Source organism: Balaenoptera physalus (genome assembly GCF_965194825.1).
Source record: "Balaenoptera physalus genome assembly, chromosome: 18".
Lineage (NCBI taxonomy): Eukaryota > Metazoa > Chordata > Mammalia > Artiodactyla > Balaenopteridae > Balaenoptera > Balaenoptera physalus.
The window spans coordinates 23,710,338-23,732,386 of record NC_138899.1 but is presented as its reverse complement, the minus strand read 5'-3'; the positions used below and the strand labels follow the sequence as shown (position 1 = coordinate 23,732,386).

Sequence of the window (22,049 nt, the reverse complement as noted above, 5' to 3'; positions counted from 1 at the left end):
CTTAGTGAATTTACAAAAGAGCAGACATTATTCCCATTTTATAGAAGAAGAGATAAACCTAGAAAAGTAATGAAAGTACCTCTTTCATTTTAAAACATTGTTTTAAGATTTTCAACTCTTCGAACAAGAGGTAATAAAACTTATGTGACAACTGCAGTTATCCAAATGGCCAAGACCTTAAATTACTTAAAAGAAACAAAATTTTCTAGTGGCATCACATCATTTAAAAATGATCAATGATGAACTATTCTAAAATTACAGTGATGTATGTATCTCATTTTGTAGGCTGTAAACTCCTTGAGGTTAGAACTACCTTTTTTTATTCTCTAAGAGAGCATCTACAATATTTTTCATGTAACAAGTACCCAATATTGTTGCCAATTGCCAATTGAATCTGTAGGTTCTAACTCATTCGAAATTCTTTCAACAAGTAGATAATTCTCCTGTCAGCTTTGTGCGAAGTTCAATTAGGAAATATAATTATTTTTCAAGTATGCAATATAGTATATATTTAGCAAGTAAATGGAAGGAGAAGGGTGATTAATTAGATATTCGGGATCTAAGCCAATTAACTAAAACTGCCAGTCAATTGAGGCCAAGGGGTGATACTGGGCTTTAATAATCTAAGATGATTACTTCAGTGATCCATTTCATTATAAAATTATAGTCCTTAAACACTTAATCTGTTATTATCTTAACTATTTAATTTTTTCTGAAACCCAATCAAATTTTGATAGGCCAGAACAGAGTAGATATTGATTCAGGTCAGGATTGTTCTGTTTGTGACACGTACTTTCATGAAACCATTTAGTGGCATTTCTTTCACTTTCAACACAAAGACGAAAGTCCTCCATGTCCTGTATGTTACTTTTTATAATCATAGTTTTGGTGACTTTATAGATGAAAGAAAATGCCAAGAGATTAAGTTAAATTTATTTAATTTAGCCTTTGTTTTTTATGGTTCTGGATCACATTGAAGCAAATCATGTAACTTAATAATTTTGAGTATGCATTGCATTTACTGTATCTGTTGATATCATAGTTCATCTTTTAAGAATTAAATAATATGTTACATTTGGAATAGATTGAAATAAGAAAGAAAATGAAACAAAAGTGAATACATGCTAAAATTAAAATTTTAGCACATTTTATATTTCCATTTTTCCTCAAATAAGCATACAAATAAAACTAGTATTTATAAATTAGCTCGCAGGAGAGGTAAATTAGAAACCACACTACATCATATTCTACCAACACATTAAAAACACACACTTCCCTGTTCACCCTTGCAAATTCATCCATCTCTCTATACATACCAAACACATTTATTAGCAATTCTGGAAAAAGCTAAATTAACAAACTGTCCTTGAAATCACCAGTATAATTTTGACATATTAAAATGCCTGACAATTCTAATTACATCTGATATAAACACTGTTAAGAAAAAGAATCCTGCTATAGTAATGTTAGATCAGCTATTCCAGCTTCCTCCTGGATAAACATGTAAAAATGGTTAAACAATAAGTTTCTATGGCAACAACTTAAATTCTAAGATCTTCTTAGTTACACCAGCTGCCACAGAAGGTACTACTTTCTTTAAAGCAGTGGGAACTAACCAAGATATCTCCTTTCCTCCTTTTCCATCTGGCACAACTAAAATATCTTACTTTGATGAATTAAAGGATGATTTAACTGGAAACAAGATATCTCAACTAAAGCACATGGTAACTACCGTTATATGAGCATTGTATGTTAAGACAAAACAAAGACAAGAAGCTAAGTACTTCTAAGTGAAAGTTATATGGTGAGACCATATATATTATGTATCCTGCAAATTAAGCTTATATATATACATATATAAACTATATGTTAGTTTATATATGTAACTGTGCCAGAGATATTTTATCAAAATAAATAAAACATTGTCTAAATAACAAATGCTCTTATGAAATCATTGAATATCTTTTCTACATGGATTTTTAACATATATTATTATGTATTAAAATATTTGATAGTCCTAATATTTTAGAATCAATATATAGATAATTTAGATTTAATGATTTGAACTTATATAATTCATAAATTCATACAGCACATTCATTTTTTTCTTACATGTTAAATCTTCTTATACAGTCTTGGAGAACACACTAAGTTATCTCCTTCAAATATAGGACAATTTTTTCTGTTGCAAGACATACTGGAAATATAAAGGGCCACCAATACATACTGAATTAAGAAGATAAAACCAGGGTCCTTAATTTTTATATTGTATTTTTACAGCTATATACACACACACACACACACACACACACACATATATATATATATATAATATATAAAAAGGATAGCATTCTTTAAGAAATTACCAGGTAAATATATCTGACTACTCCATTCAAAGAGTGAGGTTTTGGAGTATGAGGAAAATTGTATTTAAATACAGCTCCACTATTTACCAGATTTGAGTTATTGCTTACTTTTTTTAAGCCTCAATTTTCTCATTGGTATAATAGAAATAACAATATCTTATTAAATTTTTATGCACTTGTGAGGGCTAAATTAAGTAATTCTGTAAATCACTTAGCACATGCCTGGACACAATGACCACTCAGAAACCACTGAAGCTAATCTTTTAAAAATACCTTTAACATTGCCTTCTATATTTTAATTTCTTTCTAATTACTATGAAGAAAAGTTCATGCCCCAGTGCACACTTTCTACCAGAAGTTCTATTTTCCTGACTTAAACTAATCATGTGTCAGTTTTTAAAATTACCATCATGCCTCACTAGGTATCTTTCAAGTGTCACTTTCCACCAGAAACATAGAACACCTGCCATCTTTTCTTTTCCTTCTTAAGGTCATAATATCCTTGAATATATAACTCTTCCCCTCCCCCAACTTTTCAATCAAGAATAAGTCTGTTGATTGCCTACAAGGAACCCAGTTGTCTTTCCATAAAAGAATTAAGGCCTTCACATGAAAAATGAATAAATAAATAACAACCCATAATATTTGTCAGAGGATAGTGGGTTACAACCTTACTACTATGAAATGCAGTCCACAAACAAAAGAATCAAGAGAGAAAATGATGAATGGCCTTAGGAATAGTGATGGTTTATAATAAGGATTTTATTTAAAAAACATTAAAATAAATAATACATACTCCAGAACATCACTGTTCTGGGAAATTGCTTCTCTTTAGAATATGAGTTCTAGAAGGCAAATCTTCTTACAACTGCTCTGGGGGCTTTCAATAGCTGATTTACAATCCTACAGTAATTTTTTTTTTTTTTTAAATCTGTGGTCTGCAGTCTTCTAACATACTTCTCAAGGGTGGATATGTGGTGGAATGCAGACCCCCATCAATGTGTAGTTTTATTTGCTGTTTTGTCCCCTAACTGCTGATAAAATAGACTGCTTAGAAATCCCAGAGGACTATGACTGAGGCCAGAGTTACACTGGCTCATAAAATTCAAACAGTTCAATGCTTTTCTTGTTAATTACTGGGCCACAACCAAAAATCCGAATGATGGGAGAGAAACACTTCTTTAGGATAATGATTGATTTCCATAAAGATGAGTGCTTTAACAAATTTCAATATGCATTTGCTGGGGCGGGTAGGGTGGGTGGGCATTAATTAGTTTTACCGTTTTCAGCAGATGTTGAATTCAAAACGCCAGCAGCATTTCAAATGCCAGTCATTAGGGCTGTCTTTCATCGAAGAGTGCTGACCAGTGAAACCTCCACTGTTTAGTGAGACCGACGTAGACAGAGTCAATTAAATCAAATCTCTACTAACATCCTTAACATATCTGCAATGTATGCAGCAGCCGCAGAAGCAGCAGTGAGGGATTTCCAGTATTAATAAAGGAATTCACTGCAGCAGAAGGAGAGGGGGAAAAAAGGGAGGGGGAGGGGGCGTGTCGGGGGAAAGACCTTCCTTAACCACAGGGGAAAGCTGGAAAAGTCCGGGGGCGGGGATGGAGAGGGAGGGGAGCTACGTAAAGGGTAAAAAGCTAAGTGAGATGATTAAAGAGAGAGCCTTAATGTAGCTCTTGAAGTGATCCACCCCCAACCTTCCCCCTCCCGCTTCCCTTCCACCGCAAATCCAATTTACCAGTTGCAAATATGAAGCTGGAAAAATGTAAGGACCCAGAGTTGAAAACATTTTCACTTTAATACTGAAAAAATATGCCATTATAAAATCCTCGAATAGAATTAGTAAGTTCCACGTGCTTTCTCGGTTCTTTTTTCCTACTTTATAAGTAAGATTTACACCAGCACAGAATTGCTACCATTGGATCGCAGCCTAAGCACTAGAGTGACATTAATTGGTCATGCTTAACTGCCTCAAAATCTTTTTTTCTTAATAATTACACTGATACTATAATAGAAATCATGGGTACTTATTTTACATTCAGATGGAAGGCATTATTGGATATGTATAGAAAAATATTCCCCCTCCAAAAAAAAAAAAAAATCACCATCAAAATAAAAGAGCCCAAAACAACCCATAAAACTTTGCTCAACAAAATACATTTTTAACTCATAAAATGAACTGATGACTAGCCATGCAAGTGTCCTAAATAAAACCTTTACATTTTTTTTTTCACAGTAAACGTACGCTCTGAACTGCCTACCGATCACAAATAATGGCGAAATGGCACTTTCTGATTATACTGTATTTTGTTTATAGAAAGTTTGATACGATGGGATTTATCAGGTAAGAGGGTGGGTGCTGTGAACGTGACGGCGTCCCCAGTCGCGGGAGGGCAGCGTCCCCGGAGCGCGTGGATTCCATGCGAGCCATGCAGCACGTTTTGTTTTCTGCCAGAAGTCAGAGTTGCTTATTTACAATACATTCATGCCTTCGTGCAACTGCCCATCCCTGCGTAGCCAACAGGGAGCCATCGCGCCCCCCCTCCTCACGGGCTACTCCACAGGGGAAGAATAGATACCTATCTCTCTATATAGATGTGGGTATATGTCTATATGCATAGGACCACGGTACCTTCCCCTCCAGCCCCTCTCCCGAGGGGAAGGGCACTGTCTGATCTCCGAGCAGGGCCCCCGCCGGGGCTTTGTCAAAAGGGGCTGCAGCAAAGAGGGATCTGGCAGGCTCTCCCAGCTCGCCACAGTCTGCTCTTTGTTTCCAGAGGGAGCTAAGGGGTCAGACCCTCTCAGCTGAGCGAGTTCATAGTTATTTATTTACTATGTCCATCAAGCCTTGGGGCGCGCTGGACCTGGGTGTGGGCTCCTCTGACCCCCGGGGATGCCGGCGGAGTGGGGGGGAGGCAGTTCCATCCCCCCCTCCTCTGCTTTAGCCAGGTTGGGGGTCTTAGTCTGAGAGCGAGTGGGAGCCACAGTCATACACTCTGTGGGCCCCGTCTGCGTTGTAAGGCCCATTGTGCCAGTAGGAAGAGTCACAGACTGTCTGTAGGGAATTAATTTCGGACGCCGAGGAGTTGGCGTCCCTTCTCTTGGACCGCTTTCGATTCCTCAGGATAAACACGAGCATGCCCACCACCGTGAAGGCGGAGGTGACAAACACCAGCAGCAGTCCCGGGACCAACACGGAGATGGACACCCTGCTGGTGTCTAAGTAGGAGTTGGAGTGTGTCCCGGTCTCCGCCAACCCGGTGCTGTTTTTACTGTGCGAAGTTAACGTGGGCGAGATCCTCGCGTACAGCTGGGGGCAGATCTCGTCATTGGAGAGCAGCATGAAATCCTTCCTAAAGAAGTTCACTGGCGTCTCGCACTTGAGGTCGCTCATCAGCACTTCGGAACCCAGGCGTTCTGCCCATTGCTTGAAAGGCACAATGGTGCAGGAGCACTCCCAAGGGTTTCCGTGCAGGTCTATCTGGATGATGGAGGTTAACTGGTCCAGCACCCCTGCCACCGGAAGGTACATGAAGTAATTGTTGTGCAGGCTGAGTTTAGAGAGCGAGACCCCAGCAAACACGTCCACGGGTAGGGACCTCAGCAAGTTGTTGTTGAGAATGAGGATCCTCAGTTTGGGCATGGCATTGAACGTGGCCGGCAGGATGAGCTGGATGGCGTTGTACTCCACGTTGAGGTACTCAAGGTTTTGCAGGCCGGCGAATTTCTCCCGGGACAGCGTGTCAAGGTAGTTACTATCCATGTACAACCACCTGAGGTCCAAAAGATTCTTAAAAGTGTTGTTCTCTACGGTGGCGATGTTATTGTTGCCCAGATCCAACAGAATGAGATTCTTGTAATCCACAAAGTGCGATTTTCGGACGCTATGGATCTTGTTATCTCGCAGGAAAAGCTCCTGCACGTTGGAAAGCCTGGGCTTCAAATCAGCCAAGCTGCTCACGTTCCGGTTGTTGCAGTTCATCTTTAAACCCGACCCTGGGATGTGGTCGCAGCTGCAGCCCCCAGGGCAGGGCAAGCCGTGGGCTGGGGGTTTGTTTCTGGCGCTGCCGGTAGCTATCGCTGCCGTGGGTCTGATTTTGATCTGCCAGTTGCCTGGGATCTTTGTACCTCCGTGTGGAGCCGACCCTGGGGTGGCATGATCTTCTTGCCCATTTGTCTTGAAAGGAGTTGGCAGGGGGCCAGGAGCGAAGGTCTCTTCTTGGGCAGGGGGAGCCGGGAGACTGGAATCCACTCTGTTTTTCAAAGGACACAAGTCCTGTTCAGTGGTTTCATTGAGGTCTTTGCCCTGCAGTCTGGTGGGGGCTTCGCAGACTACTCGGCCGATCAGGGCATTTTTGGGAATGTTTTCGAGCCATTCTTTCAGGGAGAGCAGATCACAAGTGCAGTCCCATGGATTATCCTCGAGCAGGATCTCGGCAATGCCAGGGATTTGCTCCAAGACCTCCTCGTAGGGCAGCGTTTTCAGCCTGTTTCCCCGGAGGTCGAGGTGAGTGATGGGCACATATTGGAACACATTGGCAGGTAGGGTGCTGATGAGATTGTCGTTTAAAATGAGTACCTCCAGCTTGTTCAAGTCCTGGAAGGCCCCCGGGTCTATATCCCGTAATAAATTAAAATCAGCCTGGAGGTATTCCAGATCGTCCAGCCCCAGGAAAGTCTGCTTTCGAAAAGATTTGATCTTGTTGTTATTGATGTGCAGCCTTTTCACCAGCTGCAGCCCCAGAAAAGCCCCAGGAACGATTTCATGCAAGCCATTATTTTCCATGTGCAAACTAACCGCATTATAAAAGTTAGCGAACTCATTAGGGAAAAGTCGAGTGAGGGAATTGCCATGCAGAAATAGATGGTAAAACTGGGAAGTCGGGGCGGTGAAACGCTGAAGACTTGTAAAGCCCTTTTTTTCACAGTCTACGTGTAGGTCCCCTTCTATCTCATTGCAGGAACAGATCTTCTCTTTGCAAACGTCCCCTGTAACGTTTCCAGCGGCAAAACAAAGAGACGTCTCCAGCAACAGAATCCAAAGCAGCATTTTTAAAGCGAGCAATTCATCCCCGATCTCATCACAAAGTAACAGCGACCATCCTGCTCTCCACAGACACAATTCAAGTTCATTTAGTGCTCCAATGTCCGAACCCAGGGAAGGAGAAGAAAAGGGTTTGGGGGGGTGGGGGTGGATTCCTTCCTCCCTAACCCCCCCGCACTGCAACAACCCAGGCGCCAGTCAATAATTATATCTACAAACTATCCAGGCACGTAGTGCAAGGCAAGCAAAAAAAAAAAAAAAGTAGAAAAAATAACCCCACTCCCCCTCAGCCCTTTAAAAATAACGAAAAAGAAGTTAAATATATACATATAAATTAAAAATACACCCTTACAGAATCTCGTCTAGTGTTCCTCACTAACCAGAAAGGGAACAATGCTAGTAATTAGAAGCAAGTGCATGTTAGAGAAACAAGCAGAGGGTTTGCAGCGTAGTACAGGCACACTGCCTGTGCATGGCTGTGCATCGGACTGACCTTGCCTCTGATACAAAGCAGGGTTTTCGGCGGCTTCTGCTGTTGAGGCTGCTGATGGAGTTCTTGCTGTGGCTGCGGGTTGCCCAGGAGTCCCCCCGAGGAGCTGTCCAGCCCCCTCCCGGTGCTGAAATCACGCCCGACCGGAGGACTCACGCTGCCGAACCAATGGCGCTGGAAAATTTCCGCAATCGCTGCGTTTTGGGGCTGTCCATCGTTTCCCTTTCCTCCCCTTCGCTCCTCTTCAGCCTTTTTTTCTGGTCTCCGGCTCTCGGTTACTAGATCTTCTTTTCTTGTTCTTCTCTTTCTTCTGCTCTTTCGGAATTACGTGGAGGGGGCGGAGGGGTGGGGGCGAGTTGTCTGAGGGAGGGAGAGAGCGTGAGAATGGGGAGGGGGGAAGAAGAGAGTTGCTAAGAAGCTCTGCTCGTTCCAGCCTGGTGCACTCTGAAAGATCTGACACCCTCTGCTGATCTGCAGTAGCAAAAATCCATCTGGTGAGGGAATGCTGAAGGAAAAAAAAAAATCAGTCCACGTACAGGGCAAGCGTTAAAAATGTGGGCATTAAAGGCTGTCGATCCACATAGACGTTTATTTGAAAAGGATTATTTAATTATTTTTGCGTGCTGGAAACTTTACCCTTTCCTTTCCTTTACGACCTCACAGCCCCCACTAGCTCCAGCGTTTGGAAAGAGTGCTTTTAAAACATTTATTTCCGGATGGCTTGAATAAAATTAGTGTCAGGGTGTCAAGCGAACAGCAATTTGAGGTAATTATACTGCACGCCATTTTCATCGGTGCTTTAAATGCAGTTCTTCTGTCTCTGCAGTACAATGTTTTATGCTATTTGATGTCTTTGAAACCGTTTTTTTGTTTGTTTGTTTCCTTTTTAACATGTTTGAAAGTAGCTATCTGGAACATATATTCATATATATATTTTATACAATACAGTTGGGTATGAATTTTTTTGCTGCTAGGTATGTAATTTAGGCAAATACTTTTTAAAACTTGGTATAGAATTTTAGTCAATTTGGCCATTGACAGTTAGGTTTCTCTGATGATATTTCTTGAATGTTACTTAAGTCTGCAGGGTGAAAACACAGTGCACGCTTTCGTCTTTGATTCCAGACCCGAAATCCTTCACTGGGAACCGGAAAAGGAGGGAGGGGGCAGGGAAAAATCCCAGTATGATTCGTGAGTGCTCTTAAAAACCCACTGGCAGACTCGTGTGTGCACACCACACACACGCACGCACACAGGCTCACCCTCACACTCTCACACACACGAAGTTTCTGCATCCGTTTGGACGAATTTAAAATGCACACAAGTAAATAACCGGTTGCATTCTGCTAGGGGGAGATAGAAATCTCCAGTCCCTAAGGCTCTGTGCGAAACTTATCTACAGATAGTGGCCAGTTTCTCTTTGCCGGCTCAATGGTGCTGCCAGGGCACAGTGCTCAGGCTTTTCCCAGGGAAGTAATTGCTGGATTCTTCAAACTTAGATGGAGCTTATAAAAACCAAGTTCTACTAACATCTGGGACGGGAGAGAATGTGACAACGCAGCTTCTCTGGAAGGCTGTTTTGCTGACTTAGAGTCAACACCTTTTCCATCAATACTTCTAAAAATTGTGTGCATTATTTTAGTGTTTGGAATTTACAGGACTTAAAAAAAAATGTTGTTTGGTCCTTTCTTCAGTCTAAGCAGAGATCATATGTTCACATCAGTTTCCCTTTTAATTAGGTCTTACACAAGTTGGACAGTTGTTACAAGCCTGATAATAAGCTGTATAAAATATCAAATATTCAAGGATTGTGTATTTGGAAAAGGTTAAAGAGTGAAAGATTTGGAGGGAGGAATGGGGTTGGGAAAATTCAGGGAAATGTAGAGGAGATTTCTTATTCCAGGTCCAGAAGCTAATTACTGGGGAGGGGCAGGTTTCTTATCTATGTATAATATTTTCATATAATCAAATGTTGTGTTGTCGTCTTCTGGTGAAATTCAGTGGAGGATTGTGGATGAGGGTTCAGCTCAGAATGGGGTGTGCGCGCACACGTGTGTGTGTGTGTGTGTGTGTGTGTGTGTGTGTGAGAGAGAGAGAGAGAGAGAGAGAGACAGAGAGAGAGAGAGAGAATGAAAGGTCTTTTTCAGACAACCTATTACACTTTTAAAAACAATTCTGTTCTTATTTAACCTATTACCACATGCAGGAAGAGGGAAGAGAGCTTAATCCATTTGAAACTATTTCACGAAAATAATGCTATGTAGTTGAGAACTGCAGATGTGGAGGAGGAGTTAAATTGAGGGGAAGGATATTTCTGTTTCTTTGTAATAGGACTCAGATCTGAAACTTCTTGGCCCCAGAAACCATGCTGAGAGAGGAGGGCAGACTCATGCAGTGTCTGTGGCAAGACTGAAGGAGAGACAGAAAAATGCTGGCTGTTTAGGAAGAAAAATATTGATGGTAATCATCTAAAATCACACCTTTAAGCTTAATTGGTTACTTATTTATTCAACTTGCTGAATAAATACTTTATGTGAAGAGACCCAAAGAAATGTATTGAAGCTGACTTTAAATTAACAGAATTGGGGTAACAAGCAATTGATATTAAGATTTCATACCCCCCTCCCACCCATTAAATGCTGTATCTTTCTCTCCTGATTGCTTCTTTCCTCTCAAAGCATCAATCACATTAGAAAATTTATGGACAGGATTTTCCTATTTCAATATGTTACAAAATTTTTTCTACCATCCTCAAATAGTTTATTATCTCTGCACTGTAAGAAAAGGATGTGGTATTGCCCAGATGAACAGCCAAACTTCAGAAGAGAATATTAAGGTTGTATCACCTCTATGAAGATATCCACTACCAATTTGTAAGCAAAAAATTGTCACACACGTATAGTTCTATGGAAGATGCACCCTTGTTAATGAGTTAACAAAAGTCTTCTTAAAGTAATTATTTTCATAATAAGTACATTTCAGAGGAATAAAGCAGCTTAGAAAAGTATACCCACCCCTCCAAAGGCTAACTCTTCAAGTACAGCCGTACATTTCTTGGTGGGAAGTAAAAAAAAATATGGGAATGTGTATGTGATCTAAACATTTCTAACGCCTTAGGGGAACATTTCTTAGGCATGAACTCTTCTTAAAAGGGTTCTACTATATCTATTTGAGGTCAAGTGAACTACTTCAATTGCTTTGCCTCTTATAACAGATGATCTCAGGAGCCAGAGATAAAGGACACTCCAGCTGATGATGAGAATTGATAATATTTGCTCGGGGCTGTAGTTTCATTTTTATGTTGTGGCCAGAAGTATTTCAATTGCATCGTTAAATGTTCATTTTTTCTTATTCTTCCTCAAACAGGTTCATCTCTCAAGTGACACAAGTAACATGTAAATATCACAAAGTCATTCAGATTAAGAAAGAGGTCATCAGTTAATAATCTATTTTTTTGCAAGTGACATAAAATTTCCAGATATTTCCATATGTTCCCTGCATATTTAAGATGAAAAAGTAGAATTTATAGCAAACATTAATTTTTATATCTTTTTATTCTTCAGTATTTAATACTCACAATAATTTTTAAAGTATTCAATTTTGATTTTTAATTATAAAAATAATATATTTTTAAGAAATACAAAATTATATATAAGAAGTTCATCTTCAGTCTTTCCTCATCCACACTACTTTTTATTCCAGAGAGAAATACTGATAACTTGTTGGTGTATAGTGATACCATTATCCTATTTTATAAATATGGAAACTGAAATTGAGGAATATTGAGTTATACATCAAGATTAAATAATATCTGTTGACTTTTCGAAAGATAGCAGAGCTATAAACTCATGAGCCAAACTTTTACTCTCAGTCCTAAATCCCTATTTATTCTAAATATGCTAGGCTGTTACCTTGATTAAGCTCTCCCTGGATTGGTTTCCTTACTAGTAAATTAAATCATTGGAGTTTGTGGATATTTTGTTCTCTTCAAATTCTTTTTTTCTGAATCCAACACTTTTAAGAAATAATTTCACAAAAGCTCTAGTGTCTTGACTCCTTACACTTTTCACATTTGGATTTAGGATATTTTGTTCATGTATTTGCATATTCACTAGGGCTTGAAGCCAAGAGTAAATGTAACAGGAACTGTAGAATAGAATTCACTAGTTCTGAGCTTAATCTACTACTATGCTTTCCTATGTTTCATAAGATAAAGGAGTTGTTGGAATTCTTCCTTCTGATAACAACTGTAAACTAAGAGACAAGAACACGAATCAATTATACCTGTAAACTAATATGTTTCGAATGTACGATTTCCCCCATTTTCTTTTTGTAGATTGCAAATAACATTCTAGGAATATAGTGCCAAGATAATTATCACATTAGATGACTTCTAAAAGGCAAAACAGTAAAATAAAAAAAAAAAATTTCTTATTTTTAATCTTCCAACTTCCTTTTTTAAAAATTTTTATTGCAGTATAGTTGATTTAAAATGTTGTGTTAGGTTCAGGTGTACAGCAAAGTGCATCAGTTATACATATACATATATCCACTCTTTTTTTTTTTTAGATTATTTCCTCTACAGGCCATTACAGAGTATTGAGTAGAGTTCCCTGTGCTATACAGCCGGTTCTTATTAGTTATCTATTTTATATATAGTAGTGTGTATATGTCAATCCCTGTCTATCCCTCGCCTGCCTTTTCCCCTGGTAACCATAAGTTTGTTTTCTACATCTGTGACTCTACTTCTGTTTTGTAAATAAGTTCATTTGTACCCTCTTTTTAGATTCCACATATAAGCTATATCACATGATCTGTGTCTTTCTGTGTCTGACTTACTTCACTCAGTATTACAATCTCTAGGTCCATCCATGTTGCTACAAATGCCATTATTTTGTAAAAATATTTCTTTTATAGTAAGTTGATTTTCAAAATGTACCTACTTTTATTTATCATCAAATAAACAGCAAACTCAGTAGAATATATCAAAATACCTTTCCCGTTTTTACTTTGTGTCCTGAAGTATCATTTTCTCATGTTCATATCGCTTTAAATTTATACTGCTTTGTGTCTTAAGTTCAACCATCTTGGAGTGGAACCTATTTTCTCATTAAGTCCATTTGTCTAATAAAACTCATATGAGTCACTGTTTTGGACCTATTGGGAAGAACATTGATCAAAACTATAAATTTATATGTAAGAAAATCTTAGTTTATTCCTTTTACTATACTACACTATACTATACTGAAATAAGGACATATGTTTGTACAATTGTTTATTATATTAATTGGCGCTTAAGTATATGCTGTTAAGAACTTATTCTACTCTTTAAAAAATATCCTACAAGACCATGCAGATAATCACATACAGAAAAAGAGCTCTGTTTTTGTTTCCTACAAAGTATGTATTACCATTTTTAAGATAAAGAAATACGTATTACTTGTTTAGGTTTTGGAAAATATTGAGAGCAACAAGAACAAAATTAAAATCATAGAGTTGCAGCACTCAGAAATTAATCTGTGAACATACAACCATATATTTTGTAATATACTTTTTGCACTTAACATTTATTTGTGAAAATGCTCAATGTTAATAAACACCCATTACTATATTATGTTAGGGGCTGAATTCCTTTGCATGACATAAAATAATCATTGAACTAATTCCACATTGTTGGAGATTTAGTTCTTTCTAAAAATTTTGCTCTCATAATGCTGCAAAGAACAAGCTTGTACATAAGTCACTGTAAACATCATTATTTATCTTCTTATTACAGATCCCTAGCAGTTGAATTCCCAGGTCAAAGTATAGGAAAAATGGGATACAAATTGACAAATTGCCTACACAAAATTTTTGCCAATTTATACTCCATGAGCAGTAGATGAAATTTGCCATTCCCCTAAATCCCTACCAACAGTATTCATTATCATTTAAAATATTTCCCACTAGTTCAGTACTTTTAAAGTGAAGCCAATGCTGACTTTATTACTTGAGCAAATTCATTTCAATTTCTAACTATTTATTGAGTACATCGTTTGCCTTCTTCATTCCTATTCAACTTTTAAGATATAATTTTTACTTAACATCACTTCTGTGAGTCCTTTCCATACCAAGCCACCTATGCATCTCAATCCCTTTCACCTGAATACCATCAATAGAATAACTACTAAATTGTGTTTTTAAAAAATTATTTGTTTGAAGCATTGATTTCTCACTAGAGTGTAACATTCTTGAGGGCAGAGATCAAATCCTTTTATCTTTTTATATCTGTCACCTAGCAGAGTACTGGGCCCATTATGTGGTGTGATGTGCATAGACCAACAGTGAAATAAGGTGATATGTGAGTTAGTGATAAATTGAGTGGGGGCAGATCACAGGAGTTAGAAAGCTCAGAGACAGGATTAATTCACAAACTAGGAACTTGGGAAAGAGATACAATCTATGAATTATTTAGGTAGACTTTTAAGTTTCACGTTTTTTACGCATTATGTGCACTTGATATATTTTCTCCTGTGTTATCATGCATATATTTATAAAGTTATTTTTCTTCTCCAGAAAATGAGTTTCTAACCTACATTTTGTATATCCCTTAAGTGTTAGTACATTACCATGCACCTGGCTGACAACCAATAAATGTGTGATGATGCTAATGATAGGGATGAATTGTTACTTTTGCAAGAGGAAGTAGATTGTGAAACTAACAGTTGTGAATATAAAAGATTTGAAAATCAGAAAATCTGAAGACCCGGTGAGTTTACCTCTTCAGCTTATTGACTGGACTTTTAAAATGCATAAAAAGAAAAATATTATTTGTTATTGTATTTGTCTTTTGGGGGATGTGGTAAATTTTTAAAGAGGCTAAAGTGTCTTCCTTATTTCTTTTATTAATAAAAATATCTCTTATTAAAAAATCTCTCTGTGCATTAACTATATTATTATCTTTGTCATGTATATTACTATGTCTTCCTTGGGTCTTATTTCAGGCCAAAATTTGACTCTCTTTTTTGAGAGTGTTCATGTGACGTCAAGATAATGCAACAATTTTAAAATGTATTATACCCATACTCTGTTTCAACAGTTTTCAAAAAAGGTAGATGTTAATATCATTTATTTATTTATCTTTATGTGTGCACAGAAGCCACACACAAACATTCATACACTGCAAGCATTGTTTAATATGTCATATAATACCTACCTTGTGTAAGATACCAGAATACAAAAATGTAAGATGGCCAATGTCACCATTTGCATTTTCATTCTTGTCTGCAGTATCTTGAAGAGGAGGAATAAATCTCCAAATCACACGCACTCTTGCAGGCCAGGTAGAGCGATGTATTTAACAGAGGTAGATGGCTTTTTGTGATGGCCATTAAATCACATCTTATGGATGGCTAATATCTAATCAGCTGATGAGAAAGTTCAACACTAGCTCTTTTAAATTTCTGCACAAGCACTATATACTAGCAGCTTTTATTTCAACATCATGAAAAATGGAAATCCTATTGGGCACTTTGAATTACCCAAGGAAAAAGATTAAATACTATCTGTTAAAGTAGAAAGCATGTCATTTCCTAATCAGTTGGAATTAGCAACTCTTACATTTATGGTAACTATTAGGCTGTGAACATATCAAGGACTTTGGCATCAAACTCAGAAAACCATAGTTTTCTGTACACTGTGCTTATGGGGGACTCTAACTTCGTAACACTTGTTGGTCAGTTTCTTTTAAGTCTTGTTGGGAGATAACCTACACTTACCATCATCAATGATAAAAACTTTAGCCCTCCATTTTCCCAGATCTCACGGTGGCTCTAGCAGACTGTATGACTTGGGCTGGCCAATTAGACTCACATGTCTGGAGTTTGAAATTAGACCTAGTGACATGTGGAAAGAGAAGTAGAAGGACTTCCACTAGCAGCGGTAGTACTGGCGGCAAGGAGGAGCATGCAGCACGGCTCTGATAGGGAACCTGTGCTCAGGATCCCCTGCTGAGGGTGAGGTTCATGCAAACTGTGTGCCGCTGGTCAGAACACCGGCGGCACCGTCCTCAGCACAGGGTGCTGAGCGGCGGCAGGACTTCAACGGATTCTGACATTCGGGCCACTTTTGTTTCTGCCCATCTACCCAACGTGGTTGGCCTCTCCAGAGACTTTGGGAGCTACTCACTTTTCTCTCTCTAAATGTCTTTTTCTGTGTGAATAAATCAGGAAATCTGACTGATCTGAAATGTGAGTCAAGTGAACATAACATTCTGGTTTTCCTAGGAAAGTCCTGCTTTATGCTGCTTTTTCCAGTAGTAAATATACACAGCACACAACTTCATTTCCCCAAGTGTCCTGATGCATACAATAAATTATATGGTCAACCCAACAAAGAGGCCATTTCTCCCCTTGGAAATTTGTAAATTAAATGACATAAATAGGGTACTAGCCAGTATGTTCTAGGTAGATTTAAAAGTGGGATGAAAACCCCACAAATTTTCAGTTCACAGATTCTAGTTAGCCTGTTCCTATAACAAGTATTTGGACATGAATCATTCATGCATGGAGCTGTACAAGTAACAGATCTCCCGCTCCACAGTAGGTGTAACTTGGGCAGCATTCATATCTGTGATAAGAATAAGAGGGCACAGCATACTTAAGCTCTCTTGGTGGTTATTGTTGTTGTTGAAATAAGTGTACATAAGCTTGAACAGTTGAATGTTAGAAAATTAACTAAATAATTAGTATTTTAAGGAAAAAGTCTAGAAACCAAGGAAGGAGAGAGAATTGAAAAAAATTTTGGTTATATTCGGTTAAGTACCAATTTTTCCAGCGTTGTAAGGGATGTAAGGGACTCTGAAGGCCTGATACGATGCAAACCCTCAGTACAACAGTCAATGGCTTTTTGAAAACCAGTGTACATCTCCTATTGTTAAACTCTGCACATATAGTCTGAGGACTTATTTTCTATATTCCTTGTCAAAATGTAAGGGGATCCATATCAACTTTTATACTTAGAACTTTTAAAATTAATTGTTATCTTAGACTGGCTTTTAGGTTTGGGAATTATGATGCTCAGGGCACGTAGCAATTGAACATCTTCCCCACCACAGGGTTTATTTTGAAACTTGACCTCACAATGATGTTATTCTAGAGGTAATTCTGCATGGAACATTCGGAAGGAACCAAGTGATAACAATGCACCCACAGAAACTACTTCTCAGATGAAAATTCCCACCATCCCCCAAAATTCTACCAATGCTTTTTCTAATAATTTATGAAAGATAATTGTAGTTTATCAAAGATAACTGTACAAAAAGTAGGTAATTTTTTCCTACTTCTGAGATAATGATGGCTAAGGGTTTCAGAATATTATAGTGATTAACAACAGAAGATAAATTCAAATTTTGTAATCATATTTGAAAATCCACTGTGTCACTTTGAGGGGGCATTGAGAAATAAGGCTTTAAAGCCAGCAAATCAGTTCAGTTAACATTATTGTTGTTTACGTATCCAGTTGTTCCATCTCTAGGAACATCTTCGTAGGTCAGCTGAGGTTGGCGTGTTAGACTGCATGGCTTGCATAATTCCCTTGAGAGAATTTTATCATTTCTCATTTTACTTGTGTCACTGTGGCTAGGCTAACTAGCTACATTCCTATTTCTTCTTGGACAAGTGCCTCCATTGCAGCCATTTATTTCTTTGAACATATAGTATGATATGTGTGCTTATATTAAAAGTACAATACTTATTTCAACTCCCAATTATTTCAAGCTGAAGTTCATATCTAAATCACTGTGACATATCCTTTTCCTGGAATATTTCTTTCTGTCCAAAGCCTTTCTCCCTATAATAACTACTGTGAAGTCTACTATGTGATCTCATATCTTGTAGCTGATTTACATGTTATTAAATAAACAAATATATACACATATACACAGGTGTACATACACAGGTACACCTGTACATATGTATACACACATATAAATAGGTGTACATGCATGTGGATGTGTGTGTATATGTTTCCTCAAATGTGGCTTTCTGTCTCAACTTAGTTGTCTCCCATCAGTGGGATTTTTTGAAAATTGACTAAATATTCTTTATCTTCATTTTTTTTTCAGTAAAATTGGAATAATAGCTTATTTTCGAGAACATAAGATTCTCCATACATATTAATGAACAATTCATATTTTTGTCTATGTCTTTATAATATTATCTGCCTGCCCTGCCCTTTTTTTTTTTTTTTTTAACATATTCTTCCTTTTTCTAATATGGCACAGCTTGAAATTGTCAACCTAAAAAAACCCATTGACTGGACTAGAAAATATATGGAATATATGCATGGGATATTTCAAATATAATGAAAGCTTTTGAATAACATCTAATACTAATAAAGAAAATTCACTAGTTTAATTGCTATGTTAAAAACAATTGTGTTAAACGGGTACCAGATTTTCATTCTAAAACTCATACAGTTACTTGCTGTTTTTCTTAAATGAAGTTTTTTGTATGATAGGTTTTAATTAAGGGGGGAAAATTTAGCAAAAGTTTATTTTACAGTAACTTTCTAAAATGCCTCTCTACAAGGCCATTTTCACATGTCGTTGTAATTGACCTCATAGTACTTGAATCTAGTTGAATTTAGTTTAATCGACTAGCTTATTTGTAACGCTTATGAAATTCACTTCTTTGAATTTTTTATTTGTTAGCATACAACCTTCATAAAAATACTTGTCATTGAAAAACATGATTACCACAAATTGCAAATATCGATACTTTGATTTAAAAATTAAGTAGAAACAATAATAAAAACAAATACACAATACAAATTTCCTTGCACTTTAATGCTTTTCATCTTTAATACTGTGTTTGAGATGTACTATTTTAATATACTCTTCCACAATTTTTTTTACTAATTTGAATTTGAAAATATTTCTTAATTATTCTCAAATATTCCACCCTTTCTGAAATTAGAAATAATTAATTAAAACATAAAACATCAAAGCCCAGTAATTTTGCTCTTACTTTTAATCTTTTTATCTACTTCTTCTAAACTAATCTAAAAATAAGTAGTGATAATAGCATATTTAAAATTTTCATAACTGTAATTGTTTAAGTTCTCTTATATTAAAAGAACACCATTAGGAAACGCTCTAGAAGATGATTATTTACTGCAGCATTATTACTATTTCATTTGCAATTTTACCAGTTTAGCCAAGTTTTGCCTTTTGCTTGATCAATTAATTCTATGTAAACCATTTTTATGTCTTCAAATCATAAATAACTGGGTTTATACCATTGTTTCTCAAACTTTTTATATTTTCTACTTCTCATGCCAAGAGCCTTTTAGAGACTTTTTCCCCCTAATCTTCCGCCCATAAAATTTCATACAAGAAATATACTGTATATCATATATGTGCTATGGCCCTTTGGAGGTTTACAAACCATTGTAATATCTAATATTCTGCCGCTCCAAGCCAACTTTTTCCCTTTGTGGGTGATATTGCCCTCACTGAAAATGTGTGATCTATTCCCACAGAGTTTACTACTAGTTTAATAACATATTTACAATTCATGATATTGCTGAAGGAAGACTTGCTGAAATAGTCACCACCAGTGCATAAAATATGTCAATAGCATTAGAAGATAACATAAAACAGTTTGTCTCTGAGGTGGTCTTGAAAAATAAAAATCAAATATCATATTTCAATAGGATGTTTCTAAGGTAAATCAACCAGATGCAAAATCTTCTTTCCATAAATTATAGTTCTGCTCACAGTACTTAAACATCTGCAAACATGTCAGTCAACAGACATGTTGAAATGCTCTCCCAATCTATGTTAAGAGAAGACATCATTTTTTTTTTCATCTGAGGCTCATTCATCTGAGGTTTATTACAACCAGCATCAGCACACATGCCTCTGGCAAATGGTTTGCTGCACTGTGCTTGTCCTGCTGTCAATTTCAATTGCCCAGTGTCAGGAGTTGTACGCTTGACCAACCCCAGGTGGCCAACCACCTTTGAGCTGGACTCTCTCCCTTACCAATGGGGTGAAGAGGAGGGGCGTGAAACAATGGGAGAATAAACAGCCTTGTTTTAAAATCTAATTTCAAATTACAACCAAATAAAACACAAAACCGTGGATAGCAATAGGATGTGCAAATAGTCGTAGCTTATTGCTTATTTTGCATAATAAAATAAAAAATGAATAATTATGACTATATATATCACTATTATTTAGTAAATGGTTATTAAATTACTTTGCTTTACATGTTTAAAATGTCTAAGCACAGAAATAGAAACAAAGTAGAGGCTTTTGTTAATATGGTATCAAGTTTTACTCTAATCTTTGCCTCTAGATTCTTGGCATTCTGTTCTATTTGAGGTCATGTCACTGCCTTTTCTGAGCCTATGCAGAAGTAGTATACAATTAGCATTATCTATATAAATATGAGATTTTCAGAGTTTGATCATGATGAAAGCATTTTGTTTCATGAAGATCAAAATCCAATGACATAACACAGAATCAAAGGCAGCTTCACCAAAATTTTAGTTATTTTCCTAGGATAAGACATCTATTCAGATTTGAACTTTCACACATTAGCTACATCTTCCCAGTGGATCTATTATTGAACAAAATAATTGTTGCAGTTCAGTGCCCAGGAAGAGTAAACATACTTCTAATGCACTTTTAAAATTTCCCATGTGTGTATATCAAATATGATAATGTGGAAGAACTCGCTATATTCCAAAGTGCCATGAAAATGGGAGCTACTTTGGCTATATTTTCAACTTCTTGAAAAAAGGGACTAGGTCATGATTTTCTTTGTATTTCTAGCATCTGGCAGAGGACCTGGCACAGTGCAGCTGCACAGAATTAAGGAATTAATTAATAGCATGTTTGGTTTCACAAAGGATTTAAGGTAGTTTATACAGGAAATATACACAATAAAATAACAAAATGTAGATATAGACGTATTTTTAGGGAGAATTCAATTTGGAAAGGGCCATCAGGACCATAACGTTTTCAGTCATTTTAATTTGGTTACACATTTGCTCCTGAGCATTATGGTATCTGAAACAAAATGGGTAATAACACTTTTGCTAGTTTATAAAGGCATGATTATAGGTAAGGTGTATTCCACGTTTGCGAAATTACTCACGGTACATCAAACTCATAGAATTCCTGTGATGTTTTCTCTTTCTACACTCTTCTAGTAAGAAAAGCATAATTCAAAAAAAATGTACTTTCATTTTATTAGTCACCACATCTTATGCCCTGTCCTGTTATTCAAACATAACTTACCATTCAATAGTCTACTTCCATTTATAAGTAGGTCCACCGGGTGCAGGATATTTTTAAACATCCATGAGTGGGTGGCCAAATTCTGAAAGTAAGTACTACATTGGGAGTTACTTTATAATATGGGGAGGTAACTATAGTTTCCTTAAGAAAACCAATTTTTTTCAGAAGTACTGAATATAAGTGCATGTTTTCAATGTAGGTTTTCATATAGAAGAAACTGAGAAATCTCAATATTTTGGATAACATAATAACTCCTTAGAGCAAATAAAGGAATGAGTTTTAAAGGCTGTTCCTATAATAATCTTTTGGTGAAATAGCAACACTGAATTCAAATAATTTGGTAGGGTGCCGAGACTGAATAATCTACATACAAACTCTGACTGTATGGCTTAATCCATGTTTAAATCCTTAATTGTCTGCAAATATAAAAGGATTCCATATGCTTCATAAACTCTTTCAAAGTAACATTATGGTATATGTTAGTCTGCTTTCTGTCAAAGGTTAAGAAGCTTAAAAATGCTCATGACTGTACAATGAATGATAATTTTGAATTATTTCAAAAGCTAGGTGAAAAAGACACATGGCAATGACTTTCAAAATAATACTTTAGAAGAAATATTTCTCTTCTTATTTATGTGAAACAATGGTTTAATGTGGTCCATTGTTATTTTTTTATTATTGTATATGTTGACATACACATATGTATTAATAAATGAGGGTGAGCAGAAGAAAAAGAGAACGTTTTCTAATATTAGCCAAGTATGGACCACCATTATTTCTTTTCTTCTTATAGAGATAAGAAATATATCAAAATATCTGCATATGTTAGTTAATTTAAAGGAGGTATGA

General features: G+C 36.8%; 1 protein-coding gene across 1 annotated transcript; it reads right to left on the bottom strand.

Moving 5' to 3' along the window:
- Window positions 1-4,157: 4,157 nt before the first annotated feature.
- SLITRK1 (SLIT and NTRK like family member 1) lies at window positions 4,158-15,531 on the bottom strand. Its single transcript, XM_082434977.1, has 2 exons — window positions 7,916-15,531; window positions 4,158-7,481 (listed from the first exon to the last, which is right to left on the bottom strand). Exon 2 carries the CDS (start codon window positions 7,426-7,428, stop codon window positions 5,338-5,340), a length of 2,091 nt encoding a protein of 696 aa, XP_082291103.1. The 5' UTR covers window positions 7,429-7,481; window positions 7,916-15,531; the 3' UTR covers window positions 4,158-5,337.
- Between the last annotated feature and the right edge of the window lie 6,518 nt (window positions 15,532-22,049).

Bases quoted from the DNA above. Each gene is read 5' to 3' on its own strand.
- SLITRK1 (XM_082434977.1), bottom strand. From the start codon at position 7,428: ATGCTGCTTTGGATTCTGTTGCTGGAGACGTCTCTTTGTTTTGCCGCT.